This window comes from Microcaecilia unicolor, chromosome 4 (genome assembly GCF_901765095.1).
Source record: "Microcaecilia unicolor chromosome 4, aMicUni1.1, whole genome shotgun sequence".
NCBI classification, from domain to species: domain Eukaryota; kingdom Metazoa; phylum Chordata; class Amphibia; order Gymnophiona; family Siphonopidae; genus Microcaecilia; species Microcaecilia unicolor.
Genome location: NC_044034.1, coordinates 130,593,017 through 130,619,222, shown reverse-complemented (window position 1 = coordinate 130,619,222; position 26,206 = coordinate 130,593,017). Strand labels below are relative to the sequence as shown.

The 26,206-nt window shown below is 46.4% G+C and overlaps 1 protein-coding gene across 1 annotated transcript in view; it reads right to left on the bottom strand.

Moving 5' to 3' along the window:
• Positions 1–26,206, bottom strand: part of NDFIP2 (Nedd4 family interacting protein 2) — a 211,043-nt gene that overhangs the window by 166,257 nt on the left and 18,580 nt on the right. The window contains exon 2 of the mRNA XM_030200624.1: positions 9,726–9,894. Within this exon, the coding sequence (XP_030056484.1) occupies positions 9,726–9,894 (169 nt within the window). The remainder of the gene's footprint in view (positions 1–9,725; positions 9,895–26,206) is intronic.

Here is a 26,206-nt window from a genome sequence, read left to right as displayed (position 1 = left end):
GCAAACAATGCCTGCATCAAGGGCGCAATTCTTGTTGCTAGGGCATATCTCACAACTTTTTGAGGGCACTTACGGAACAGACATAGGTTTAAAAAAAAAAAAGCTACACTGGGCTCCATGAGACCAGTATGAACTTCTTCATAAAACATGTAAAAACACTCGTTTTGGTAAAATCTTGATGGGCAAGGCTTTGTTTTGTTTTCACATGTTTTATGAGGCAGCTCATACTGGTTTCTTGGAGCCCAGTATAGGCAATCTTAAGCACTATTTTCCAATAAAGTTGCATGAATCTTGAACCTTTACACAAAGTAGAAACAAATTTGTTTAATAAAAAAACAAATACAATTTTTGCTTTTAAACAAATAAAGCTAAATTTACTTCAAAGAGACATCTAGCAGTATTTGAATTCAATAAAGCCTAAGGCAGACACAGAGGATCCTTTGGCAGAAGAGAAGGTAGTGAAATTTAGTCTTACTTTTTAATTTCCTTTCCTCAAGTCCTGCTAGACCCAGTCCATACAAGCGGATTGTGACTCATTCCCACCAGCTGATGGAGATAATTCTTCCAGTGACATCACCCTATAAAGGCTGGTACACCCTGGAACTCTAGTATGGTACTACTAAAGCAGAGTTAGGTCCATTTTTCCACACATACCGCACTCCCTCCCCAAAAACAAAATCCCTCTAAAACCACTGCAGCTATGAACATGAATTATCGAAATATAACTATATGTACAAAGAGGGAGAACAAGAGAACACAGAAACTCAAAAATCCCATCGAACTGTAGTCTTCCAGGGTGGATCCTTGACTAGTCTAGCGGGACTCAAGGAAAAGAAATTAACAGGCAAGACTAAATTTCACTTTCCTTATCATCCCTGTTAGACCAGTCAATAATATAAAAGTAGGATGTACCCAAGCTATATCTCATTAAATGTAAGGGGAAGACAAAGCCCCCCCCCTCCCCCCAAATCACCTCTCTGCCAAAGGTCGAATGTGCTCTAGCCATTACATCCAGTTTATGTTTCACAAAGGAATGGAGCAACGACAAAGTCTACCAGGAAATCACCTGCTATCAATGACTATGAGCCTGTCCCTTGCATAGGCCCTGAAAGAGAGCATCGACCAATCAGAAATATGGAAGAAATTGGTCTCCTGTAATGGATCAGCACTCTTCTCACATCTAGCTATAGAAATGATAAATAGTAATAGTAGTAGTAGTTTGTGTAACTTTTTTTCCTGCTCTGAATGAACCCAAGAAAAAGATCTTCTGCCTGGTATGTGGTGGCGGCGGTAGCCAAAAAAGCAAACAGGATGCTGGGAATTATTAGGAAAGGCATGGTAAATAAGCCCACGAATATTATAATGCCTCTATTTCAGTCCATGGTTCAACCTCACCTCGAGTACTGCATTCATTTCTGGTTGCAGTATCTCAAAAAAGAAACAGCGGAATTAGAAAAGGTTCAAAGAACAGTGACCAAAATGATAAAGGGGATAAACTCCCATTCGAGGAAAGGCTAAAAGGGTTAGAGTTCTACAGTTTGGAAAAGAGATGGCTGAGGGAGGATATGATTGAGGTCTACAAAATCCTGAGTGGTATAGAGCAGGGAAAAGTGAATCAATTTTTCACTCTTTCAAAAAGTACATAGACCAGGGAAGTTACATGGAAATACTTTTAAAACAAATATGAGAAAATATTTTCTCACTCAAAGAATAGTTAAGCTCTGGACCTTGTAGTCAGAGGATGTGGTACATAGGTATGTAAGTACTGCCATACTGGGACTGACCGAAGGTCCATCAAGCCCAGCATCCCGTTTCCAACAGTGGCCAATCCAGGTTACAAGTACCTGGCAAGATCCCAAAACAGTACAATATATTTTATGCTGCTTATCCTAGAAATAAGCAGTGGATTTTCCCCAAGTCCATTTTAAGAATGGTCTATAGACTAGTATTTTTGGAAACAGTAAACAAGCGATTCACTTCTACCTGTTCCACTCCACTCATTATTTTACAGACTTCACAGCCATCTCTTTTCCAAGCTGTAGAACTAGATTGTAAGCTCTGTCGAGAAGGGACTGTCTCTTCATGTTCAAGTGTACAGCGCTGCGTACATCTAGTAGCGTTATAGAAATAAGTATTGGCAAGATGGCGTCTGAATAGGACGTGCGTGAAACAGCTCCTCACTCAATTTCCTCTCACTGTTCTTTTTCTAAAAAAAAAATATATATATATATATATATTTCCATGCCCAAGAGAAGGGGCCAACAGAGGGCATACCCTGCTCCCTCTGTGAGACAGGAATTGGGACCGATGGACCGTTTCACTGTTCCCCGTGTGAAATTGACTGGGCAACAACCATTGCTGCAGGGAGGATCAATGAGAGGTGAACCGTCCTCCCCGCCTGAGGGAGAGGTCACGCTGAGCCCAGAGGAACGGAGTCCTCCTTCGATGCCGGCAATGCTGATAGACCAAAGCCCTGGATCAACTGGACCCGATGAGGAGATGTCTGATCTGGGAGCAGGGGCAGACGCTGCTAGCAGAATGCCGAGTACAGCAGTGCTTGTGGCTACTGCTGGGAATACCAAAAGAGGAGCAGGAGCTGAATCACAGAAGACCAAGACTGGCTCAGACGGAGGAGCTCAGGAAGAGGTAACATTGAAACTTTTTCCTAAAAAAACGGAGAAAATAACCCTAGAAAAAATTTGGGATGCTTTGGAAAGCTTGGAAGATTCCCTAACCGAGAAATTATCTCCAATAGTTAAAGTTACCCAAATAAATCAAGCTAAAGTAGCAGATTTGGAAAAGCAGTTGGAACAAACTAAAACTTTTGAACAAACGATTACACTTGAAACAAATCAAATTAGAGAGAGACAAATAACTTTAATAAAAGAAAATGTATATTTACATAGGAAAATAGAAAATTTAGAAAATTTACAAAGGATGAAAACATTGAGATTTATAAACTTTCCTAAAGTTCCAGCAGTGGCTCCTTTAATAACATTTAAAATATATCTTTCTGAAGTATTAAAAATCACTGAACAATTTTTTCTCCCTGTTGCAAGGATCTACTATTTGGCTCCTTATGTTAAGAAAAAAGTGAGCGTGTAATACCATCTAAGGAGACTCCATTTGTTGAAGTAATGCCAAGCCCCACGGCAACAGCATCGGGCATCCCCCACGAAGAGGTAGCTTGTCCACAGGTCTCCCGGAGCTGTGCTGACCTGAATCATCTCGCAAAATCAAGCGCAAAAAGAGGCCCAAAGTACCCGTAGATGAGCCTGATTGCCCCTGTCCTCTCTGGAAACCAGGCGCCGGGCGACAAGACAGAGACATTTTCCCACCTATTTGCAGGCTCAATGTGGCTTACATAGTAACTGTGATGGCGATCTCCAAATCCGGTGTAACAGATACATAGTAACATTGTAGAAGATTTATGAATGACAGACACATCAGGGAATAAGGAGGAAGGATTGAGGTGTGACCAAATCGAGTATTAGTTTCGCTGTGTTGCAGAATCGAGGCATTGAGGTTCAATCGTTAGGGTATGCCTTTTTTAATAAATTAGTTTTTTGTGATTTCCGAAAGTTTGATAGGTCATGGGTTGTTTTCAAGGCGTTTGGTAGTGTGTTCCATAGTTGCATGCTTATAAAGGAGAAGCTGGATGCATACGTTGATTTATATTTGAGTCCTTTGCAGCTTGGGTGATGGAGGTTGAGGTATTTGCGTGTAGATCTTGTAGTGTTTCTGGCTGGTAGGTCAATGAGGTTGGTCATGTATCCCGGGGCCTCGCCATAGATGATTTTATGCACTAGTGTGCAGATTTTGAAGGTAATACGTTCTTTGATCGGGAGCCAATGTAGTTTTTCGCGTAGAGGTTTGGCGCTTTCGTATCTCGTTTTTCCAAAAATAAGTCTGGCTGCGGTGTTTTCAGCGGTTTGGAGTTTCTTTATGATTTGTTCTTTGCATCCCGCATAGATTGCATTACAACAGTCTAGGTGGCTTAGAGTCATTGATTGTACCAGGTTGTGGAATGTTGCCCTCAGGAAAAAAGGTTTTATTCGTTTGAGTTTACACATTGATTGGAAAATTTTCTTTGTTGTAGTTTTCAATTGGGTTTCTAGCGTGAGGTTTCGGTCGATGGCAAATCCAAGAATTTTTAGGCTGTCAGAAACACGGAGGGTGTAGTCTGGGGTGCTGATATTGTTGGGTTTGTTCATGTTGTATTGGGATGTGAGGATGAGACCGTGTGTTTTCTCTGCGTTTAATTTTAGTTGGAATGCATCTGCCCATGAGTTCATGATTTGCAGGCTGAGTTTGGTTTCGTTGGTGATTTCTATTGGGTCATGTTTGAAGAACATAAAGTACTGCTTGCATTGTAGTGGTCTGTTTGCATTAATCTTTATTTAAAAGACTCATCGCAAAAGAAACAGGAGGGCCACCTGGTGTTCTTCAGACTATTTGCAGACGCCTTCCAACTTCACAGCTACTGATATACTTCTAGTTTCCTCTTGCTTGTTGATATAAGCCACAACCATGACACTGTCCAACATCACATGGATCACCCTACCCTACCCTGAACCAGGAGGAGGAATTCCACCAGAGCTAGATTTATGTCCCTCGCCTTCAGCTGATTGATGGGCCAGGATGTCTCCTGCTGGGACCACACTCTTGAGCTACTTGGCCCAGGCAGTGGGCTCTCCAACCAAGGAGACTGGCATCTTGTGGTCACTATCAACTACTCAGGAGGATCCAGGGGAATCCCCTTCAGCAAGCGTTAGTAAGTGACAGCAGATAAAGATCTGAATTGTCCATCCAGTCTGCCCAATAGTGGAGGAGTAGCCTAGTGGTTAGTGCAGTGGACTTTGATCCTGGGGAACTGAGTTTGATTCCCACTGCAGCTCCTTGTGACTTTGGGCAAGTCACTTAACCCTCCATTGCCCCTGGTGCAAAAATAAGTGCCTAAATGTAAACTGCTTTGAATGTAGTTGCAAAAACTTCAGAAAGGTGGTATATCAAATCCCATTCATTATCAATTCAAGATTAAATCAACTATGAACATATTATATACTTGATCATGGTCTTTCATAGATGTTTCTGGGACACAGACTGTAGAAGTCTGCCCGGTTTTGTCCTTATGTTCCAACTACTAGAACTGACGTCAAAGCCCACTCCAACCTATCCAAATCAGTCTTTTCATTTGTGGGACACAGACTGTAAACGTCTGCCCGGCACTGTCTTCCAAATTACTGGAATTTATGTCGAAGCTCTCTCCAGCCTATTCTACACTGGATTACTATATGCAGGAACCAGACCATACAAGCCAGCCCAGCACCGGCCTTAGTTCATACAGTCAGAGCTGTCATCTAAGCACCACTTGACATGCAAAACATATGCAACCCTTTAAGTTTTGTTTTTTATACCATTCATTTTCTAATTAGAGATCCTCTGTGTTAAGCCCACACCTTTTAGAATTACCATAGTTTTTTTTCTCCACCACCTCCCTCAATATCCTGAGATGGATCCCATCCGGTCCCATGGCTTTGTCCACCTTCACATTTTCAAGTTGTTCATAAACACTTTCTTCCATGAATGGTGCTATATCCGCTCCATTCTCATATGTACCTTTGCCAGTCAATCGTGGTCCATCTCCACGATTTTCTTCCTTGAACACAGAGCCCATCAATCCAGGCTCTTCTAAACTGGGTCTGCCAACAGAAGTCAGGCCTGGAACTCCTACGAACGGGATGCCCAGTGGGAGATCAAAGTCATTTGAAGTGGTCCCATATGGTCCCATGCCCCGAAAAGCTGTAAATGATACCAGTCTCATGGGGCCTCTTGAGCACACAGGCTGCACTTCTGATCCTGCAATATGAGAATGCTGTCTTCCATAAGAAACACTACCCCTTTGCTGGTGTCAAATAGGGGTACTCCAGCTGTTGGGGTGGGATCAGCTGACTCATGGCATAATTGACAACCCACCCCAGGCCTTTGAGGAGCTGGACTACTTGAGCTATGACTTCCTTTGATTAGAACTCCGAACTTGCCCTCACCAGCCAATTTTTTAAGTAGGGATGCACCTGGCTGCCTACTTAAGCAGCTAGGCCAGCACCACCACTACTATCACCTTGGAGAAGGTTCACTGTGCCATTGCCAACACAAATGGGAAAGCCCTAAACAGAAGATGTCTCCCAGAGTGCAGAAGTAAAGGAAATGATTGTGACTTAACCTGATAGGAAAGTGCAGATACACCTCCACCAGATCCAAATATTTTAGAAATTCACCCAGATGCACTGAGGATCATGGACTGAAGGGTCTCCCACACTGAAGCAAGGGCCTCGGAGAGAGGCACTGACTCCCTTCAGGCTGAAAATGATCTGAATGAACTGCCCTTCTTGGGGACCACAAAATAGATGGAGTAACGTCCCTGCCCCTCCACTGGACTGGGAATGGGTTCCACTACTCTAAATTAGAGCAAGGTGTAGCATACATTTTGCCGCCTGTTTTTTTTAGATGAACTTGCAGGGGGATATCACAAATGAGTCAGAAACCAGCATGGTGAACTCCAGGATGTAAACCTGATGCACCACCACCACCACCATTAGTCAGTGAAACTATGTGAGCCTGTTTTCTACCTGCACCAACAAGGAGCCCGGGGACCTTTACTGTGAGCCTTTGTGGCAACAGTGTCTCTGGGTCCCCTTTGTCCATGAAAGGAAGGTACTTTAAAGGCCCTGGATGGACCAGAACTGCCAGGGGTATGCCTACTAGACAGAAATTGGCCCATTCCTCTAGCCCATACGCCACTTCGCGAAGACCAGGCTGCAGCACACAGCTTGTCCTCCGGGATCATCTGTGGTCTGGCTTCCTTCAAGTCTCTAACCAGTTTCTCTAGGTCCTCACCAAACAACAGATGACCCTGAAAAGGAAGTGTGCTTAGACATGCTTTGGAGGCTGCATCTGAAGTGCAAGGGAGGCATAGTTCCGGGACCTCCTGGTTACCACTACGGTGGCAACCAAGTGGGAGGACATCCCACTACGGAGGCTACCAAGTCAAACAGGACATCCGCAAAAAAGACTGCCCCAGAATCCAAGTGTCTCTCTTCAGGGGACTCTGGAAGCTGCTGCATCTCACAACTAGTTGAGGAAAAAGCCTTATTGAGGAATTATCCATCTTCTTCTTGTGGGCTTCCTTGAAAGCCAAGGCCTTCACTTGATATCGTGGTCTTCTTGGTCTGAGCTGTGACCAAAGCATCTACCTTGGGCAGACAGAAATGCTTATGTGCTCCTCCCGAAGCAGGGGATAAAGCTTTTCCAGAAGTTTGAACCCCTGGAGAATCGCCTCCGGGACCTCGCACTCCAACGATACCATATAGGAGAGAGCCTAATCTAGAGAAAACACCTAGGGGGTGGGTGGAAGAGAATCACCTGAGCCCCTTCAATATGGGGTACTTCTCCTCCTGCTCTGACACCGGCTGTGCCAGGATCCACAGAACCTCACTGATGGGAGTCAATGAGCTGGGCCAGCTCCTTCCGATGAAACAATCTTATAACCAGGTAATCATACTCCTCTTGCCTGTGAGGGAGGTCTTCACACTCCAAGCCAGCTCCCTGCGACAAGGCTCCCTGGGGGTGGAAGGGAGGAGAGGAGATTCAGTTTGGAGATCCACATACCTCCTGCACTTGCCCATGCATCCCCATGCCCCCACAGAAACTGTCTGCTCACTAGCCAAGGATTCACTCACATACCTGACCAGGCCTGGCGCCATTCTAGCCACAGGGCTCCCATGGGCTGCATGAGGGTCCGTGTCAACACAAGGTGCATGACCACAGGATTAGAAGGTCCTGCCTAGCTCTCTCAAACCCGATGGGGAAGACTGCTCCCTCCTGTGAGGGAAAATGAAGGAATGGCTGTGACATGGCTGCTGTTCCCACCAAACTTGTGGGTACTGCTCTCACTGGGGTAGTACCAGGATCTGATCATAGGGTGCCATTCCCAATAAGACCACGGACAGTCCATCATAAGTAGGACAAAGAGCCGGCAGCAGTGCTGAGTCACTGGCTCCCACACTGTGCATAGAGTTGGCCAGAATGTTTACACAAGCAGCAGGCACGTGACCCCTCCCCCCACATCGGCCCAACTTAGCTCTTGGGACCCTTATCGGAACTTCACAGCCCCTCTGCTCCTCAGGATCTGAACGAGGTTTCACCTTCACTTTTTTTTTTACAGCTTTATTCCCTTGACAAACAGTGAAATTAAGCCACCACAATTAAACCAAAAGTTTTTTTTATGGCTACAGGGGGAAAATATCCCATGATCCTCCACTGGAAAGGAGCCAACAGGGACCCCAACCCAGGAGCCACATCTAAAGCCTGTGGGCTATAGTTTGGGGCTGCAAAAGGATGAAGCACCTTCTGGATCGACTACAGCACGGTCTGTAAACTGCGCCCCAGGAGCAACACCCTTGGGCTTAACCACAAGAGTGTAACCCATGGGCTGCACTTTGAGGAGGTAGGCCAAAGCCTACTGCACAGCCCAAAGAACCTTACAGCCCAGACAACCTTACCATCTTCTGCAGATTGAGAAATACTAGAGAGTTCCAGGGTGCATCAGCCCTTATACTTGTAACTTCACTGGAATAAGTCAGGATCTCTTCATCCATCTTCTGGTAGGAAGGGGTCACAACCCACTTGTATGGACTAGTCTAACAGGGGGCAATAAAGAAACTAGTGATAAGACAATGTAAAGTCTTGTGACCCCATGGGGCCTTCACAGGTTTGTAATCCACAGACCCCGAAATTCCTCAAACGTCCCAGTTGAGCAGTCCTCGTCAGGAGAAAAACACAGCGACAGCCCTCCCGTTGCTGTCCCTCCTCCGGATCCCCTTGTCCAAGACTTACAAACTCCAGACCAACAGTCTTTCTTTTTCCACTTCATTTATTTTCTCCAATACAGTCCTTGATACACACAATCAGCAGGATTTGGCTTCAACTTTTCCTTCACTCCCTTCTCATTACTTCCTGGGAGATGAAAGGGGTTTCACCCAATCTCTGTCAGTCTCTAACATCTGACAGCCACCCTCCTGACCCCAATTGAAAAACCCTCACCCCCTGTTGGAGTGCTTCTGCAGCCACTTCTTTCCCTCTTTCACTAAGTCACAGAACCATGCAGCCATGAGCCTTTTTACCTGCCCACCCTTAGCTCGAGCTAAGGCAGAAATGTCCATGGGTTCTCCTTCTGAAGTCTCCTCTCTCTCCAATCCTCCTCCACCTTCCCCCGACTGCCAGACCATGGGCTCCTCTACAGCCTTCCACCCAGCTGCTTCCCATCATCATTATCCCCATCTCCCAGCTGTTTCCTATTCTGTTCATCCAGCCCTCCCAGATCCTCCTCCTTTCCTCCAGGATTCTGGGACTCGTAATGGTGGTTACACTTCCTGATCCTACCAGGCCTCTCTCTCAAGGGCTGCTGAGACTTGTAGTCTTTCAGCTTCATTTACCTCAGTGGTGGAGACAGGCTGCCCTCCTACACTGGCCCTGAACCCTTGATTGTGGCCCTTTCGGCTCTGTCCTCCCATGGCGGTCTAGGGTACCCAAGCAACTTCCCCCTCCCCACTTCTCCTGCTTGGTGACTTTCGCTCCCCGCCCGATCACAGTCTATAATACTGCAATAGGAAGGGGAAGTCCTACTGTGTGGTGTACCACAGTACTCTATAGCTAAATGCAAATACCTGTATCTGCAGCTATTTCCACATCAATACTACTGTATGGTGGAGGGGAGACATCTACTTCAGAAGAGGATACTGTCTGAGATGTGGGTGCAGGTGCAGACTGTATTTGTGTAGATGTTGATGGCCGCTCAACAGGAGACAATTCTGGTACATCATCTTCATTGTGAAGCTTTAAAAAAGCCAAAGCAATAAACATTTCAATAACCACTATATAAAATATGAACCTTCACAGTAACTTCTGCAGACATTCACACAAATTACAAATAAATTATAGAAACTACTCAAATGTTTAATACTCTTGCAGCAATAAAAACTGAGTGCTTGTTAATACCCTCCTCAGAGCGTCATCAATAATCAGGGCCAGTCTTAGCAAGTGCGGGGCCCTGTGCGGACCAAGTTAGTGGGGCCCCATCCTAGCCCCGTCCCAGCTCCACCCCATTGATAAGATTATTCAATTTTTATAAAATTTTTATTTATGAAATTTCAAATAAAGACAAATGAAGCTAAACTTGTACAGAAAAACTGATTGAAATAATGAGCACAATGCTATCATGAAACCCCCCCTCCCCAGAAATTATTCAGTTCAAGTCCACTACAATTAGTAGTTCCAATTCTCATAACAAAGGAGAATAAATGAAAAATATTAAGAAAAGATTCAGTACTTTCAAATTCCCCTATTACTCTGTAACCCATCAAACCAGAGAGGCAACACAGAGATCCCCAACCCCAAGTAGCCAAAAAAGGTGTAAGCGCATAGGTTCCCATTTAAAAAAAAAAACCACAACACATTTACAGTACCAAAAGTTTCCATAAATTAGCTATATTAGATATAGACTTTTAATTAAATTTAGATATTAGATATGTATCATATGACAAAGAATAAAGTGGTTGCTCAAAGCATATACTAACCACAATCGCTCAACTGCAAAACACTATGCACAAATTTGTGCAAAAACACACTCAGAACCTTACTGTACCATAAATATTACACTGGGCAGACCCTAATACACCAATATACCACCCATACGGAAAATGCAGACCGTCAACAATATGAAGCAATATCACAAGTCTCATGTAGAGCCACAAAACACCCTTTTAGGGTGGATAGTGTTCACAATGAGCTCCTTTTATTAACAACCATATGTAGATCCTTCAAGAGGTAGTGTGCCATGATTTAGGCTCTACACCCTTTCTGATGTTTTGGTGCCACCTTAGTAAGGCCAACACACAATCTCTCCACTGCAAAACACTATACACAAACTTGTGCAAAAACACACTCATAACCTTACCAAACATAACATCACTAATTCCAAGGACAGAACGAGCTACAACCTTATGCGTGGAAAGGCAGAACTGTAATTACACCAGGCTTTAAAACACCAGTACACAACCTAGTGAAACAAACAAACAAAAAAAAAAAACAACAAAAAGGGCTGCAAATACTACACGCATCTTGATCACACATGAAAAACACATGACACAACAGATATGAAGGCAAAATACTGAACTGGAAAGTTACCTCAAGAAATCAGACTCAGCATGCAGCAATACTAGAAAAATTGAAACTCACATGCAAAATATCAGATACACATTTCCAAAAGCTAACATATTCCAATTAATAAATTCTGAATAAAATACTTTTTTCTACCTTTGTTGTCTGAGCATTTATTCTATTCGCTTTGGTCCCAGCGTCTTCTGTTTTATGCAGTGTTTTCTTTCCATTTGATATTTATCTCTCACCATGTCCACCATCCTCTTGTGTCCCTATGTGTCCTGTCTACCACTTGTAGCCCTGTCCTTATCCTTCCTCCAGTTTCAGCATCTGCCCTTAAAATGTTCCGATCCAGCCCTTAAATTCAGCAGTTTCCCATCTATATCTTTGTCCTGCCTTGGCCTGCATTTCCCTATCCCCTGCTGTAATCAGTATTGCCCCTCTCTGTGTCACTAACCCCCCCCCCCCCAATCCAGTGGTGCACCTTTGTGTTCTTATCCCTTTCCCTCCATATCTCACATCTCTTGTTTCCCTGTCACTCTCCTCTCTCTTCCCTTCTTCCCCCAACCCTGAGACCAGGATGTCTCCCTCTTTCATCCCCCTCCCCTCCCCCACAGCAGTATGTCTCCCTCCTGGTCTCCAGGGTCTTCCCCCCCCCCCTTTCTTTACCTAGTCAATCAGTCTTTCCCTTGCCCCCCACCCTCCAAGCTGTACCTACTAGCTGACAACCAAGATAGCACCCAGTCTTTACCACATGGATGTCTGTTTTCTGTTTTCTTTTACAGCATTGGGTGTTAAATATGACCCCACCTCCCTAGTCGAAAAAACCTACAAGCAGCCTAGGTGTTGGCCTATGAGTCACCACCTAGAATGAAAAGTAGCACTTATTCCCTACCAGTCCATTTCACTTAATCAAAGCGTCCCCCCCCCCCAACTTAAAATTAACACTACAGTCCCCTCTCACTCAGTTTTCTGAGTCAAAGACCCCCCCTCCCCCTATTTTACAGCCACAGATACAGAACCCTTCTCCTTTCAGGCACAACTACATACCCACATATGCAGCCAGAGATAGAGGTATGGGAAGAGTCAAGGCTGAACTCACCACACACCAAGATCAGGAGCCCAAAGAACTCGCGACTCGTCGTGTCTACCCCGGACCCCATCACTGCGCTCTCTCTTCTTCTGCTCCTTCCTTCCTTCCTACCTGTGTACAGCCTTTTCTTTCTCGCTTCTCGCTCAGTGTCCCGCCCTCGAGGAAACAGAAATACCTCATCAGGAAGGCGGGACACTGAGTGAAAACGGAAAGGCTGGAGCAGAGGTGAGCAGTCGTTAGTAGTAATAGTAGATTAGTCGTAATAGAAAGGCAAGGCGCCGGCTGTGTTTTGACTGCCGCGGCTGCTTTAAGAGAATAGCAGGCGGCGGGGCACGTCAGAGAAGGTGGGACTAGAAGGAAAAGGATAAAGCATTTCAAGTGGGGGGCCTGCCCTGCCCTGGTCGCACTCCGATTTTTGAAACCGAAAGCAGCAGCAACCCTGAGCCATGGCAGGAACGCAAAGGACCGAGGGTGGGCGGCGCCAGTGCGGGAGCAGAGCAGGATGGAGCGGAAGCGGCAGAGCCGAGGCGCGCCACGCGGGGCCTCCCTAAGCACGAGACCCTATGCGGCCACTTTGGCCTAAGAACGGCCCTGTCAATGATCATACTGCTATCCAAAATAAATTTTATAAAAGCTAACAAATTAGCAAGCTACACAGACTTGTTTGCTTTATGGAGATGTTTCCTATTCCTAGAGATATTTATTCAGCAATACAGTATGCCCTTCCTAATGCTATAAAGCATAAGACAGTCCACGGGATCCTATCCTTTGCCATCATCTCCTATAATACGTCTCCACTACTCAGACATTTGATGTTTCAAAATAATAAAGTTTACAAGTAGAGAGAAGGAACTAATTAAAAATGTGGTGAAACAGTATCCTCCCAAAAAGGTACAGTGGAACTGGGTGGACCACTGGGAACATAGCTTGACCAATATTTTGTCAAACACATAGCATCAGCATATAAAGAGCTAGAAGGTAGGTCTGGAGTAGAGAATGACATGGGGACGGGGACAGAGCCCGGAGGGACGGGGACAAACTTTGTCCATGTCATTTTCTACTTTGAAGCCTGTTAATGAAGTGGACTGTTATTTATACTTGAGTGATGCAGACAACGAGATTTTGATTTTTTGGGAAAACAAACTAACATGCTGGCCACAACTAGCAACATTTGCATGGTGGATCTGTACAATCCTGCTACCAGCATATCCTCTAAGAAGACATTTTCTATTGCAGGAAGGACTGTGGAAGACAGGAGAGCTAGACTGAACCCCGAGATTGATGACTTCTTATTCATCCACAGATTAAAAGATCATAACAGTGCTTCATAGGGCATATTTCTCCCCTCTAGGGCATACAGAATGGGTTCTATTTTGTATCCCTGGACATTTTAACAGGGTGGATTAGTATTCCTTGGGGTAGTAGAAATCAGCTATTGTTGGGGTTGGAAGGGTAGAGGGTGGTGGTGAGGAGAGTTATTACAGCTGCTCATTATTTGTAAAGATTTAAATATAAAATCATAATTGTTCAAGGCTTCTGAAGATGAGGACAGAGTCCATGGGGACAGAGTGGGGATGGGGTGGGGACAGAGACAGAACCGGCGGGGAAGGGGCCAAACTTTGTCCCCATGTCATTCTCTAGTCTGAAGACTGGTTTGTTTGGCCCTTCCAAAACTAGTACTACTACTTTATGTTTAAACAATATTATTGAACAATCCAATAAAGATAGTCAACCTTCAAACATTCAAGTTATTCAGTTTTTTACAATGTCTTTTCTGTCCTTTATCTTCCCTCCCCCTCCCCCATCCCCACAGCACTGATGGCTTATACATATATTGAACAAAATAAGAGAAAGACCATCAAATACACATCTAAAGTGCGCATATTTACATCAGATTGTCAAAGGTAAAATTATGTCTTACCTGATAATTTTCTTTCCTTTAACGCAGCAGGTGAATCCAGGAACTAGTGGGTTAAGTCCGCCTACCAGCAGGTGGAGATAGAGATAAACAAATTAAAGGCAGGGATGCCAGACGGCCAGCTCCTTCCTCAGTTAGTATGTCATTCGTAAGCATTTGCCAAGGCCAAAAATATGAAACCAATAACAACCAGAAAAAAATCCTCACTATAAAAACAGAGAACTTTGAAATAACTGCAACTTGATCCAGAAATCGGAATCCTTTCCGTGTTCCCATATATGTCTGAACTCTGCAAAAGAGAACTCGGAAGGAAAAAAATAGCCACACTGCACGGAAAATGAAAAAAAATCGTCGGCTGAACTAGGGAGGGATCCTGGATTCATCTGCTGCATTAAAGGAAAGAAAATTATCAGGTAAGACATAAATTTTACCTTCCTTGTCACTTGCAGCAGATGAATCGAGGAACTAGTGGGATGTACTAAAACATTCCTTAAGTAGGGTGGGAAGCCGACGATCCCTGTGCCAACACTCCCGCCCCAAAACTCGCATCCTCCCGAGCAGACACGTAGCCTGTAATGCTTCGCAAAAGTATGACGGGCCGCCCAAGTAGCTGCCCGACAAATCTCTTCCAGAGATAAGGCCGACACCTCCACCCAAGAAGCCGCCTGTGCCCGAGTAGAATTCTTTTTTGTTACATTTGTACCCTGCGCTTTCCCACTCATGGCAGGCTCAATGCGGCTTACATGGGGCAATGGAGGGTTAAGTGACTTGCCAAGAGTCACAAGGAGCTGCCTGTGCCTGAAGTGGGAATCGAACTCAGTTCCTCAGTTCCCCAGGACCAAAGTCCACCACCCTAACCACTAAGCCATTCCTCCACTGGAGACGCCCGCCCTTGTAGCAGATACGCCGCTCCAATGGCTTCCCTAATCCAGCGAGCAATGGAAGCCTTAGAAGCCGCCTCACCTCTTTTCGATCCAGACAAGAGCACAAAGAGATGATCCGAGCGTCGAAACTCGTTAGAGATCTGCAAGTACCGAAACAAGGCTCTCCGCACGTCCAGGAAATGTAGCGAGGCAAACTCCCCCGGATAATCCTCTCTTCGAAAAGATGGAAGATAAACCGCCTGATTGACATGGAAAGCCGAAACCACTTTAGGTAGAAACGGCGGCACCGTCCGGATCGACACCCCTGCTTCAGAAAACTGCAAAAAAGGATCCCTGGAAGACAAAGCCTGAATTTCAGAAATCCTCCTAGCCGAAGCAATGGCCACCAAAAACACTGTCTTAAGCGTTAGATCCTTCTCAGAAACCTTATTCAACGGCTCAAACGGTGGGGCCTGGAGGGCTCGCAGTACCACATTCAAATGCTACGCCAGGCACGGCTGCCACAGAGGATGCCGAAGCTGAGGAGCCCTGCGTAGGAAACGGACCACATCAGAGTGAGCTGCTAAAGAGGAACCGTACAGTTTGCCCCTAAAACAAGCTAGCACAGCCACCTGCACTCGAAGGGAATTATATGCCAATCCCTTTTGAAGACCATCCTGAAGGAACTCCAGAATAACCGGACTGTCCACCCGAAAAGGCGATTCAGCACGCAAAGCACACCACACCGAGAAAGTTTTCCACACTCGCGCGTACGCTGCTGAAGTAGACTGCTTCAGTGCCCTCAAAAGAGCGGCAATGACTGGTCCTGAAAATCCCTTCTTCCTCAGCTGCTGCCTCTCAATAGCCAGGCCGTAAGACCAAAGCGGGAGGGATTTTCCATCTGAACTGGCTCTTGGTGCAGCAGATTGAGAGTCACTGGAAGTCGCAATGGTGGCTCTGAGAGTGCTCGAACGAGATCCGCATACCACAGCCGTCGGAGCCAGTCTGAGCCACTAGAACGACCGGCCCCCGATGCCGCCCTATGCGGCAAAGAACTCTGCCTATCAGAGGCCACGGAGGAAAAACACACAGTAGCTGTTGTTCCTTCCACAGGAACGCCGCCACCACCACCACCATGACCTTGGAAGTGGCCATTCCGAAAGGAAGGACCCGAAACTGGAAGTGCTGACCCAGCACCGCAAATCTGAGAAATCTCTGATGGGGTTGCCAAATGGGAATGTGCAGGTAAGTTTCCCTCAAATCGAGAGCTGTCAAAAACGCGCCTGGTTGAACAGCAGCAATAACTGCCCTTAATGTCTCCATGCGGAAGTGACGAACCCGCAACAACTGATTTACTTTTCTGAGATCGAGAATAGGCCGAAAAGCCCCCCCCCCCCCCTTCTTTGGAACCACAAAGAAGATGGAGCACCAACCTGTGCGCCTTTCGAGAGGAGGAACAGGCACGATAGCCCCTATCCTTAGCAGGTCTCCACCGCTGTCCTCTTGGCCCGCGATACACAGCAGGACTCCAGAAAAAGAGTCTGTGAAGGGAAAGAAGAATTCTAGCTTGTAACCTTTTCGCACCACATCGAGAATCCACTGGTTCGAAGTAATTCTGGCCCACTCTGGAAGAAACAGAGAAAGCCGACCACCGATCTGCTCTCCTCCCGAGTGGACCTGCGCCCCATCATTGGTAGGCCCGAGAAGGAGCCCCTGACGAGAGGGTGGTCCAGCCGGATGCTTCTTGTTGCGAAAGGAAGAACACTGCCCAAAACGAGGACGCTGAAAGGCTGCGTTGGACCGCCCCGGGCGATACCGTCACGTCTCTCTGAAACGTGACCTCGAGGCTCCCTGCCTGGAAGTAGACTTGGGTCTATCCTACGGAAGACGCTGAAATTTGGAATCCCCCAAATCTTTAACAATTTCTTCTAGGTCTTCCCCAAAAAGCAATTTCCCTCGGAAAGGCAATTTAATGCGCCGTTGCTTAGAGGCCATATCTGCGGCCCAATGACGGAGCCACAGAAGACACTGAGAGAAAACGGTCAAGGCCATGAGTTTGGCCGAAGCACAGACCAAATCATACAAGGCATCCGCCAAGTACGCCAGCCCAATATCCATCAGCGACATCTGAGGAGTTCCCAGCATAATCAGACTCCGAAATCGAATCCATGACAGTATGTAGCCAACTGAGACAAGCTCTAGCCGCATAAGAACTACAAACAGAAGCCTGAAGTGTCAAAGCGACCACCTCAAAGGCACGTTTTAAAGAGGCCTCTAGCCATCTGTTTTGCATATCCTTAAGTGCCACACCACTGGAAGAGTAGACTTCTTAGTGACCGCCGTCACCAGGGCATCCACCCTAGGTAGAGCAAACTGCTCTAAACGGTCCGCTGAAACCGGATACAGCCTGGCCATAGCCCTGGCTACTTTCAGCCCCCCCATCTGGTTCCGCCCACTGGGCCAAAATCAACTCTTCAATAGCTTCATGTACCAGAAAGGCTTAGAAGGTCGTCTGGTACTAGCCATCTTGGGGTTGACCGCCTGAGAAGCCGCAACCTCAGGGTCCTCTATAGTCAGGGCTTCCAGTGCCTGAGAGATAAAGGAGGACAACTCCCCCTTATGGAAAATCCTCAAGGCGGAAGAGTCCTCCAGTTGGTCAGTGAGGACACCGTCCTCCACATCCTCTACCCCCGTCTGCTCCGAGACAGCCACCACAGAAGAAGCTGCAGGCGACCGTATGCAGGACCCCTCCTCAGACCCCAAAGAAAGCCTAGGCTTTTTAAGGGAGGAGAAATCCTCTGGGAAAAAACCCAAAATCTCTTGGTTACCCCCAGACCCCCTGAAAGAATCAAAGGCCGAAGCTGTCGCAGCCGTGTGAGGGGGGGCAAGGCCCTTTTCAACAAACGCCTGATGGAGTAGCAAAATAAACTCTGGCGAAAACCCCTGCCCTGTAACGGAGGAGGTCGCAGCCATGGCACCTGCACCACAGCCCACAGTGCCTGACGGGCCCCCCCGACTCCCCTACCAGCGGAGAAGAAAATTGCCCAAAACTGCTACCGGAACCGGCTCTGCGACCGATCGCAGAATGGTGCGAGAATCGCCAGGCTCTGGGCGGGAAAGCACGCTCTCAGGGTGGGGCCACCGCTTCGTCGAATACCGCAAAATCAACCCGCGCTGCAAAGGCCCGCCGCCAAATACCGTTTTACCGCCTCCGCTGCCATCGCCCGTCCCCGAACAGGAACCCAGCAGGACTTACCCCGGACCAGGAAAGCGCAGGAACTGACAGCTGAGCCAAAGAAAAAAAACTCTCCGACTCCACTTCGAGGCTGGCTCAGACAAGCAGGCAACAGAAAACAGGACTCAGACAGCAGTAACACAAACCTGCTCTCAGCAAAAACACACTTCCCCGTGCTTCTGTGTTTCTCTTTTAAATAAATTCTAAGGTTCTCTTTTTTTTTTTTAGTGAGAAGGCAGAAACAAACAGGGAAGGAAAGGAACAGCAAAAGCTTGTTCAGAGGGAATTTGAGGTGCAGCAGGGACTCAGCAACTGCATATGCTGTCAAAGGGGACATCACCAGTCCGTCGCCACCGGCCCAGGAGTACCGTCAGAGGCCTTAGGCCCAGGAGCTGGAGAAAAAGCCATCCACCACCTGCTGAGATAGAGACATATTAACTGAGGAAGGAGCTGGCCGTCTGGCATCACTGCCTTTAGTTTATTTCTATCTCCACCTGCTGGTAGGCGGACTTAACACACTAGTTCCTGGATTCATCTGCTGCAAGTGACAAGGAATGAAGACATTCTGTCTTCCTAAAACACCCCATCCCCTTTTCCCTTAATCTCCCTCTGAAAACAACCCAAAAAAAGATACAGTGCATCCACCACGAGAGGTTTTTATTCTGATAATCCCTCATAATACACAACCTATTACTCAGTACCTACCTCCAAAATTAACCCTCCCCCCATAAAGTTGTCCTAGGCTCAAAATGGACTTTGTTATTAGAGGTCTAAATTATTAAATTCACCATACTTTGTGCTTTACAGGATAAAATCTGAATATATCTTTCCCATATTAACCTAAACTTGATTTTTCCTAAGAGGTCTAATTCTTGCATCCCTGACTTCCATTAGCATCAGTGCATGCAGAGCATTCCTCAAATGCAAAAAAGAGGCACCCTCGTTTTGTGTCCAATATTGCAGGAGACATTTTCTCCCTATTACCCCGGCCTTACTTAACAATGACCACTCTCTTTTCCAATTGGCCCAAAAGCTTGCCCTTTCCCACACAAAAAATTTAGTGGGGTGAACAAGATTGGTTTCCACAAAATATTTTCAATGTATGCCCCTCCAAAAATTTGTCACCTTTTGACATTTTATTTATTTCATTTGTATCCCACATTTTTCCACCTATTTGCAGGCTCAATGTGGCTTACATGGTACCAAACGGCGTTCGCCAGTTGTGGTATGAACAAATACAGGTGTTATTGTGGTAAAAGAAGGTACGTGTTTGGTAGATATATTGGGGAAGTTAGGGATGGGGGATGAGGATTAAGGTATGTTCATTACAGTCTTTGGTTTTGCAGTGTCGCAGGAACTTAGGTTTTTATTTTGGGTCGGTGGGGTATGTCTTTTTGAACAGGTTTGTTTTTAGTTCTTTATAGAAACTTAGGTGGTCGTTTGTTGTTTTTATTATCTTTGGCAGAGCGTTCCATAGTTGTGCGCTTAAGTAAGGAAAGCTGGATGCATAAGTTGATTTGATTTGAGTCCTTTAGTACTTGGGTAGTGGAGATTTAGGTAAGTTCGTGCTGATCTTGTTGTGTTTCTGGTTGGTAGGTCTATGAGGTCTGTCATGTATCCCGGGGCTTTGCCGTATATAATTTTATGAACCATGGTGCAGACCTTAAAAGCAATGCGTTCTTTGATTGGGAGCCAGCGCAGTTTTTCTCGGAAGGGTTTGGCGCTATCATAATGTGTTTTTCCAAATATAAGCCTGGCTGCTGTGTTCTGGTCGGTCTGAAGTTTCTTTATAATTTGTTCTTTGCAACCTACATAAATTCCATTGCAGTAATCTGCGTGGCTTAGTACCATTGATTGTATCAGGTTGCGAAATATACCCCTTGGGAAGAATGGTTTCACGTGTCTGAGTTTCCACATTGAGTGAAACATTTTCTTTATGGTAGATTTCGCTTGGTTCTCTAGGGTGAGGTTTCGGTAGATTGTTACTCCGAGAATTTTTAGGTTGTCTGAGATGGGAAGGGTGTGACCTGGGATGCTTAGGCTTTTGGGTTTGTATGTGTTGAGTTGGGAGGAGATGATAAGACAGTGTGTTTTGTCTGTGTTGAGTTTGAATTGGAATGCATTTGCCCATGTTCAAGCTGAGCTTGATTTCGTTGTTGGATTTCTGACAGATCTTGTTTGACCATAATGCACACGATATGGATCCCTCCAAGATGCCACATTTAAGACAGAGTGGAAAGGGAATACATCTGGGTTCTATGGGCTTGAATCTGGGAGAAATAAGCACTCTGTATAATGGCATTCTCTCAATAATGCACTGCACATCAAAGTAACAGTAGGTTCTCCACACCTCTAATCTTTGTTTAGTGTATTACAACAGCAAAGGGATATTCGATGAATAAAGTTTCCTTGGGTTACATGGTACCTGTATTCCCAGGTATCTAAAACTACCCTGTGCCCATTTGAGTGGGAAAGCATCTCCCCAGCCCCTATGAACAGAATCATCAATTACCACTGCCTTTAATTTATGCGTGTTTAATTTATGTGTTTGATATGATCTCTTGTATAAGAGGACTAAGAGTCAAAACGAAGAAGAGCAGAGACAGAGAACAGCCCTGCCTGGTTCCTCTTTAAACAGAGAGCTAATTTGTACAAATCCCATTCACCCACATTGATGCTCCTGGGTTCTTATACAAGGTGATAATAGCATCCCAAAAATATCCTGTTATACCATAACATTCCAAAACTCCATGATGCAAGTCCCAATCTTCCCGATCAAATGCCTTTTCCACATTGAAGCTAACTAGCAGAGAAGGCATCTGTTCTATCCTGGTTGCTTCCAGCGTTGCCAAAATCATGGGCATATTGCTCATCACACACTACTACTACTAATTTGTATAACACTACTACATATATGCAGTACTGTATATAAAACACGAAAAAGAGAGTCTCTGTTAGACAGCTGTTCTGCTGCCCCTGTCATAAGGTTTCCTAAAGTACTCCTAAAGGCATCATGATAGCCCTAGAGATGCCTAGTTAAAACATAACAAAGTAGTACAACATGTGACGGTAAAAAGGAAAAATTAGTTCTTACCTAATAATTTTCTTTTTTTTTAGTCCCAAGAGATCAATCCAGAGACTTGTGGGTTACGTTTATCTATCATTAGTGAAAATAGAGAGAACAAAGTGCTCTGCCAAACAGAACATGTGCTAGCCATCCACCTTAGTATTCATGATAACCAAGCAAACAAGCAAATGAAATGGGAGAAAAGAGCCACTGTAAACATGGAACCATAAAACTAGTTAGCAACATGGAAACCAACAAAGCTGGCGAATGCAAAGTCAGATATAAAATCTCCTTCACATTGTATCATTCAGTCCGGTTCTTTTTCTGCAGCCTCACAAAACAGATCCTAGGCACTACAGGTACACAACATAAAAAGCAGACAGAAATGTATAGGGAGGACTTCTGGATTGATCTCTTTGGTCTAAAGGAAAGAAAATTATCAGGTAAGAACTAATTTTTCTTTCCATTACTTCCCAGAGATCAATCCAATGACTTGTGGAATATAAAAAAAGCAGTCCACAAGTAGGGTGGGAAGAAATCCCTGCCGCCAGGACCAACACACCAAAAGTTGCATCGTCCCTTGCCAAGACATCCAACCAGTAATATTTCAGACAAAGATCAGGTCAGAGACCTGCAGATCTCGTCAACAGTGATGGCCTGTGACTCCACGAAGGAAATAGCCTGCACTCTGGTAAAATGCATCTTAACCCCTAAGGTTGGAGTTTTCCTGACAAAAGCTACACTAAAGAAATGGCTTCTTTAAGCCAACGAGCTATGGTTGGTTTGGAAGCCTGCTCACCTTTCCTACACCCCATAAAAAGGACAAAAAAGATGGTCCAACCATATGAAGCTACTGGTGACTTCCAAATATTTGAGCAGAATTCTGCATACATCCAGTGAAGAGAGCTGTACTCAGGTGAACAGTCCTGCCTGCTGAAGGAAGGAACTGAAATTGGTTGGTTCAGATGAAAAGCTGACACCAACTTGGGCAGAAAAGAAGGCATTGGCCTGATAGAAACCCCACCTCTGAGAACTGCAGAAAAGGATCCTGGCAGGATAGGGCTTCCAACTCCAAGACCCTCCTAGCCAAGGTAAAAATTAGCAGAAATACCACAATGAGGACGAGGTCCTTCACCATAAGTTGGCACAGAGGCTCGAAAGGAACCATCTGCAATGCCCAGAGAACCTGGTTGAGGCTCCAAGTGGGGTAGACCAGTCGCCTGGGAGGCTGCAGGTAGTGGACACCCTGCAGGAAGCGAATCACATCCGGGTGTGCCGTCAGGGATGAACCCTGAGTGCGGCCCCTAAAACACACGAAGGCCACCACCTGAACCTTCAGTGAGTTCAAAGAAAGATCCTTCTGAAGACCGTCCTGCAAAAAAAGCAAGAATATGCAGCTGTGAGGCCCAAAGCAGTGTAAGGGCAGCAGAGGAGCACCAAGACTCGAACATACTCCACACCCTAGAATAAGACACTGAAGTTCACCTCTTCCTGGCCCAGAGCAACATAGTAATCACATCCCCTCAATAACCTCTCCTCCTCAATCACATCCTTTAAAGAGCCATGCCATAAGATCATAGGGGGAGGGATCCTCTATTGGGACGGGCCCCTGCTTCAGGAGTCCCCACTGTGATGGAAGGCTGAAGAACCTGGGGGTTTTGGCGCTGTGCCGAATGGCCATCAAGTCCAGGGCAGGCATTCCCCAAGTTTGAGTGATCAGTTGAAATGCCTCGTCGGAGAGCTCCCATTCTCCCGGATCCAAGAAATGCCTGCTGAGATAATCCACCTTCACATTTTGTACTCCTGCTATATGCACTGCGGAGAGCAAAGAGAGATGAGCCTCCGCCCACTGACAGAGAAGGTGCGCCTCCTGGGTCAGGGGAGCACTCTTCATGCCTTCTTGATGGTTCACGTAAGCCACTGCTGTCGCACTGTCAGACAGGACCCGAACTGCCCTGCCCTCCAAAAAAAACAGAGAGACTGCAGAGCTCTCCTGATGCTCCTGACAAGTCCAAGCATTTGATCGGCCATGATGCCCCCTTCTGGGACCACAAGCCCTGAGCCATTTTGACCCAGACAGTGCGCTCCCCATCCGTTGTCACCGCCACCTAGTCTGGAGCCGCTAGGGAGACTCACCTCCCCAAACTGATCAGGCTCAACCCCCAACGGATGCCGAACCTGGCCTGGGCCATCCAGGGCAACTGGCACAAATATTCTGCAGAGGGGACCAACTGAGCACGGCCACTGAGGCAGGCACATGTGAAACTGCGCCCACACCCACGACCTGCACATAATCCCACACTCTTGGGGCTGGGAGCTGCAGCAGCCTGGACACTTGAGCTACAATCTTCTCTCAATGCGCCTCCTGGAGAACAACTCTCCCTGCTCGGTTGTCGAAAACACCACCAAGATAGTCTAGGCACTGAGAGGGTGACAGCTGACTGACAACAGCGACTGCAGCAGATTGACCACTCGAGCCTTAGTCTGCTTGCTCTCCTGCGAGGACAACACCCGAATCAGCCTGTCATCCAGATAGGGGTGAACAAATCCCCTTTTGACGCAAATAGGCCGCAACCACTACTGTGGTCTTGGAAAAGGTCCTCAGAGCCAATGGCAGTGCAAAGGGCAGCACCCAAAATTGATAATGGTCCCCGAGCACTGAGAGCCACAGGAAACACTGATGCAGAGGCCAAATAGTAATGTGGAAATACGTCTCCTTGAGATCCAGGAGGTCAAAAATTCCCCAGGCTTCAATGATACAATGACCGACTGCAAGGTCTCCATTAGAAAGTGCTGGACCCGAGGGCCTTGTTGATGTACTTGAGACTGAGCACTGTCCGAAAGGCCTCGCCCTTCTTGGGGACGATGATATTGATGGAATACCACCCTTGACCTCTCTCCACCGGAGGAACAGGCTGCATCGCCCCCAAAGGAAAAATTAGTTATTACCTGATACTTTTCTTTCCATTAGTCCCGACAGATCAATCCAGAGACAGGCAGAGATAGAGAGAACTTCTGAGGCTCTATATGGTCATGTGCAGCTAGCCAAACCTCAGTATTATCCATATCAAAGCCAAATAAATGTTCAACTCCCAACCGAGAGCTATTCTCCTATTATTCGAGAATTCAAGGACACCCTGCCACCGCAAACGTGGGAGGAACTCATGCAGCTCACAGTAAACAAGGAAGTTGCTCCAAAGAACCCTGAAGAAACAATAACAATCCAAGAAACTGGAACTGCAAACCTGAAACCAGAAAACAACCTAAAACTAGAAAACAGATATGCAGAAAACTCCAGAGAGGGCCTCTGGATTGATCTGTCGGGACTAATGGAAAGAAAATTATCAGGTAATAACTCATTTTTCCTTCCATAGTGTCCCACAGATCAATCCAGAGACTGGTGGGATGTACCCAAGCAGTTCTTAAATAGGGTGGGACCCAGAGACCCCAGTTTGCAGAACCGAAGCACCGAATGCAGCCTCAGCCCTTGCTGCTACATCCACTCTGTAGTGCTTTGAAAAAGTATGCACCGAGGACCAGGTGACCAATCTACAAATCTCTTCCAACGAAACCGACCTAGCCTCTGCAATAGAAGTTGCCTGTGCCCTAGTGGAATGAGCTCGGAGCTGAGTCGGTGGATCCCTACCGAACGCTATATAAGCTGAGGCGATGGTATCTCTCTACCAACAAGCCACCATCACCTTAGAAGTATTGTGTCCTTGACTTGAACCCGCAAAAAGAACAAACAAATGATCCGAACAGAAATCATTAGTCACTTCCAAATATCTGGTAATAGCCCACTTAACATCCAGACACCGGAGCGCACGAAACTCTGTCGGATGGTCCTCCCTAAAAGAGGGAAGACAAAGCTGTTGATTCATACGGAAACGTGAAACAACCTTAGGCAAAAAGGACAGAACCGTCCGAAGAGATACGCCTGCTTCCGTAAAATGAAGAAACTGATCTCTACAGGATAAAGCTTGTATCTCGGAAACTCTTCTCGCTGAAGAAATAGCCACCAAAAACACTGTCTTCAAAGTCAAATCCTTAACCGACAATTGAGACAGCGGTTCAAACGGAGGCCGCTGGAAAGCCTTCAGCACCAAATTCAAATTCCAGGAAGGAAAAACCGACCTCTGCGGAGGACGCAGATTATTGACTGCCCTCAAAAACCTAACAACATCCGGATGATAGGCCAAGGAAGACCCTTGTAAATGACCTCTGAAACAAGCTAAGGCCGCCACTTGAACCTTCAAGGAGCTCAAAGACAGAGACTTGTCAAGACCATCCTGCAAAAAAAGCCAAGATCGAAGAAACCAAAGCCGTAAAGGCTGACAGACCTGCCTTCGCACACCATGCCTCAAAGGTTCTCCACACTCTAGCATACGCCGTAGACGTGGAACGCTTTCTAGCTCTCAACATTGTGGCAATGACCTTTTCCGGATAACCCTTATGTCTCAACCTTGCCCTCTCAATAGCCAGGCCGTAAGACCAAATGGGGAGGGATCCTCCATAAAGATGGGACCTTGACGCAGCAGACCCCGACGAGCGGGCAGCCACAACAGATTGCCGACCCGAAGGCGCACCAGATCTGCATACCACAGACGCCTGGGCCAATCCGGCCCCACAAAAATCACCCGACCTGGGTGCCTCGCCACTCGACCCAAAATCCTGCCTATCATAGGCCATGGCGGAAACAAGTACAGAAGAGCGGCCAAGGCTGAAGAAGGGCATCAATCCCCAGAGACTGGGGATCCCTGCCTCGGCTGAAAAATTGTGTCACTTTGGCATTGTCCGCCCGCTCCATCAGGTC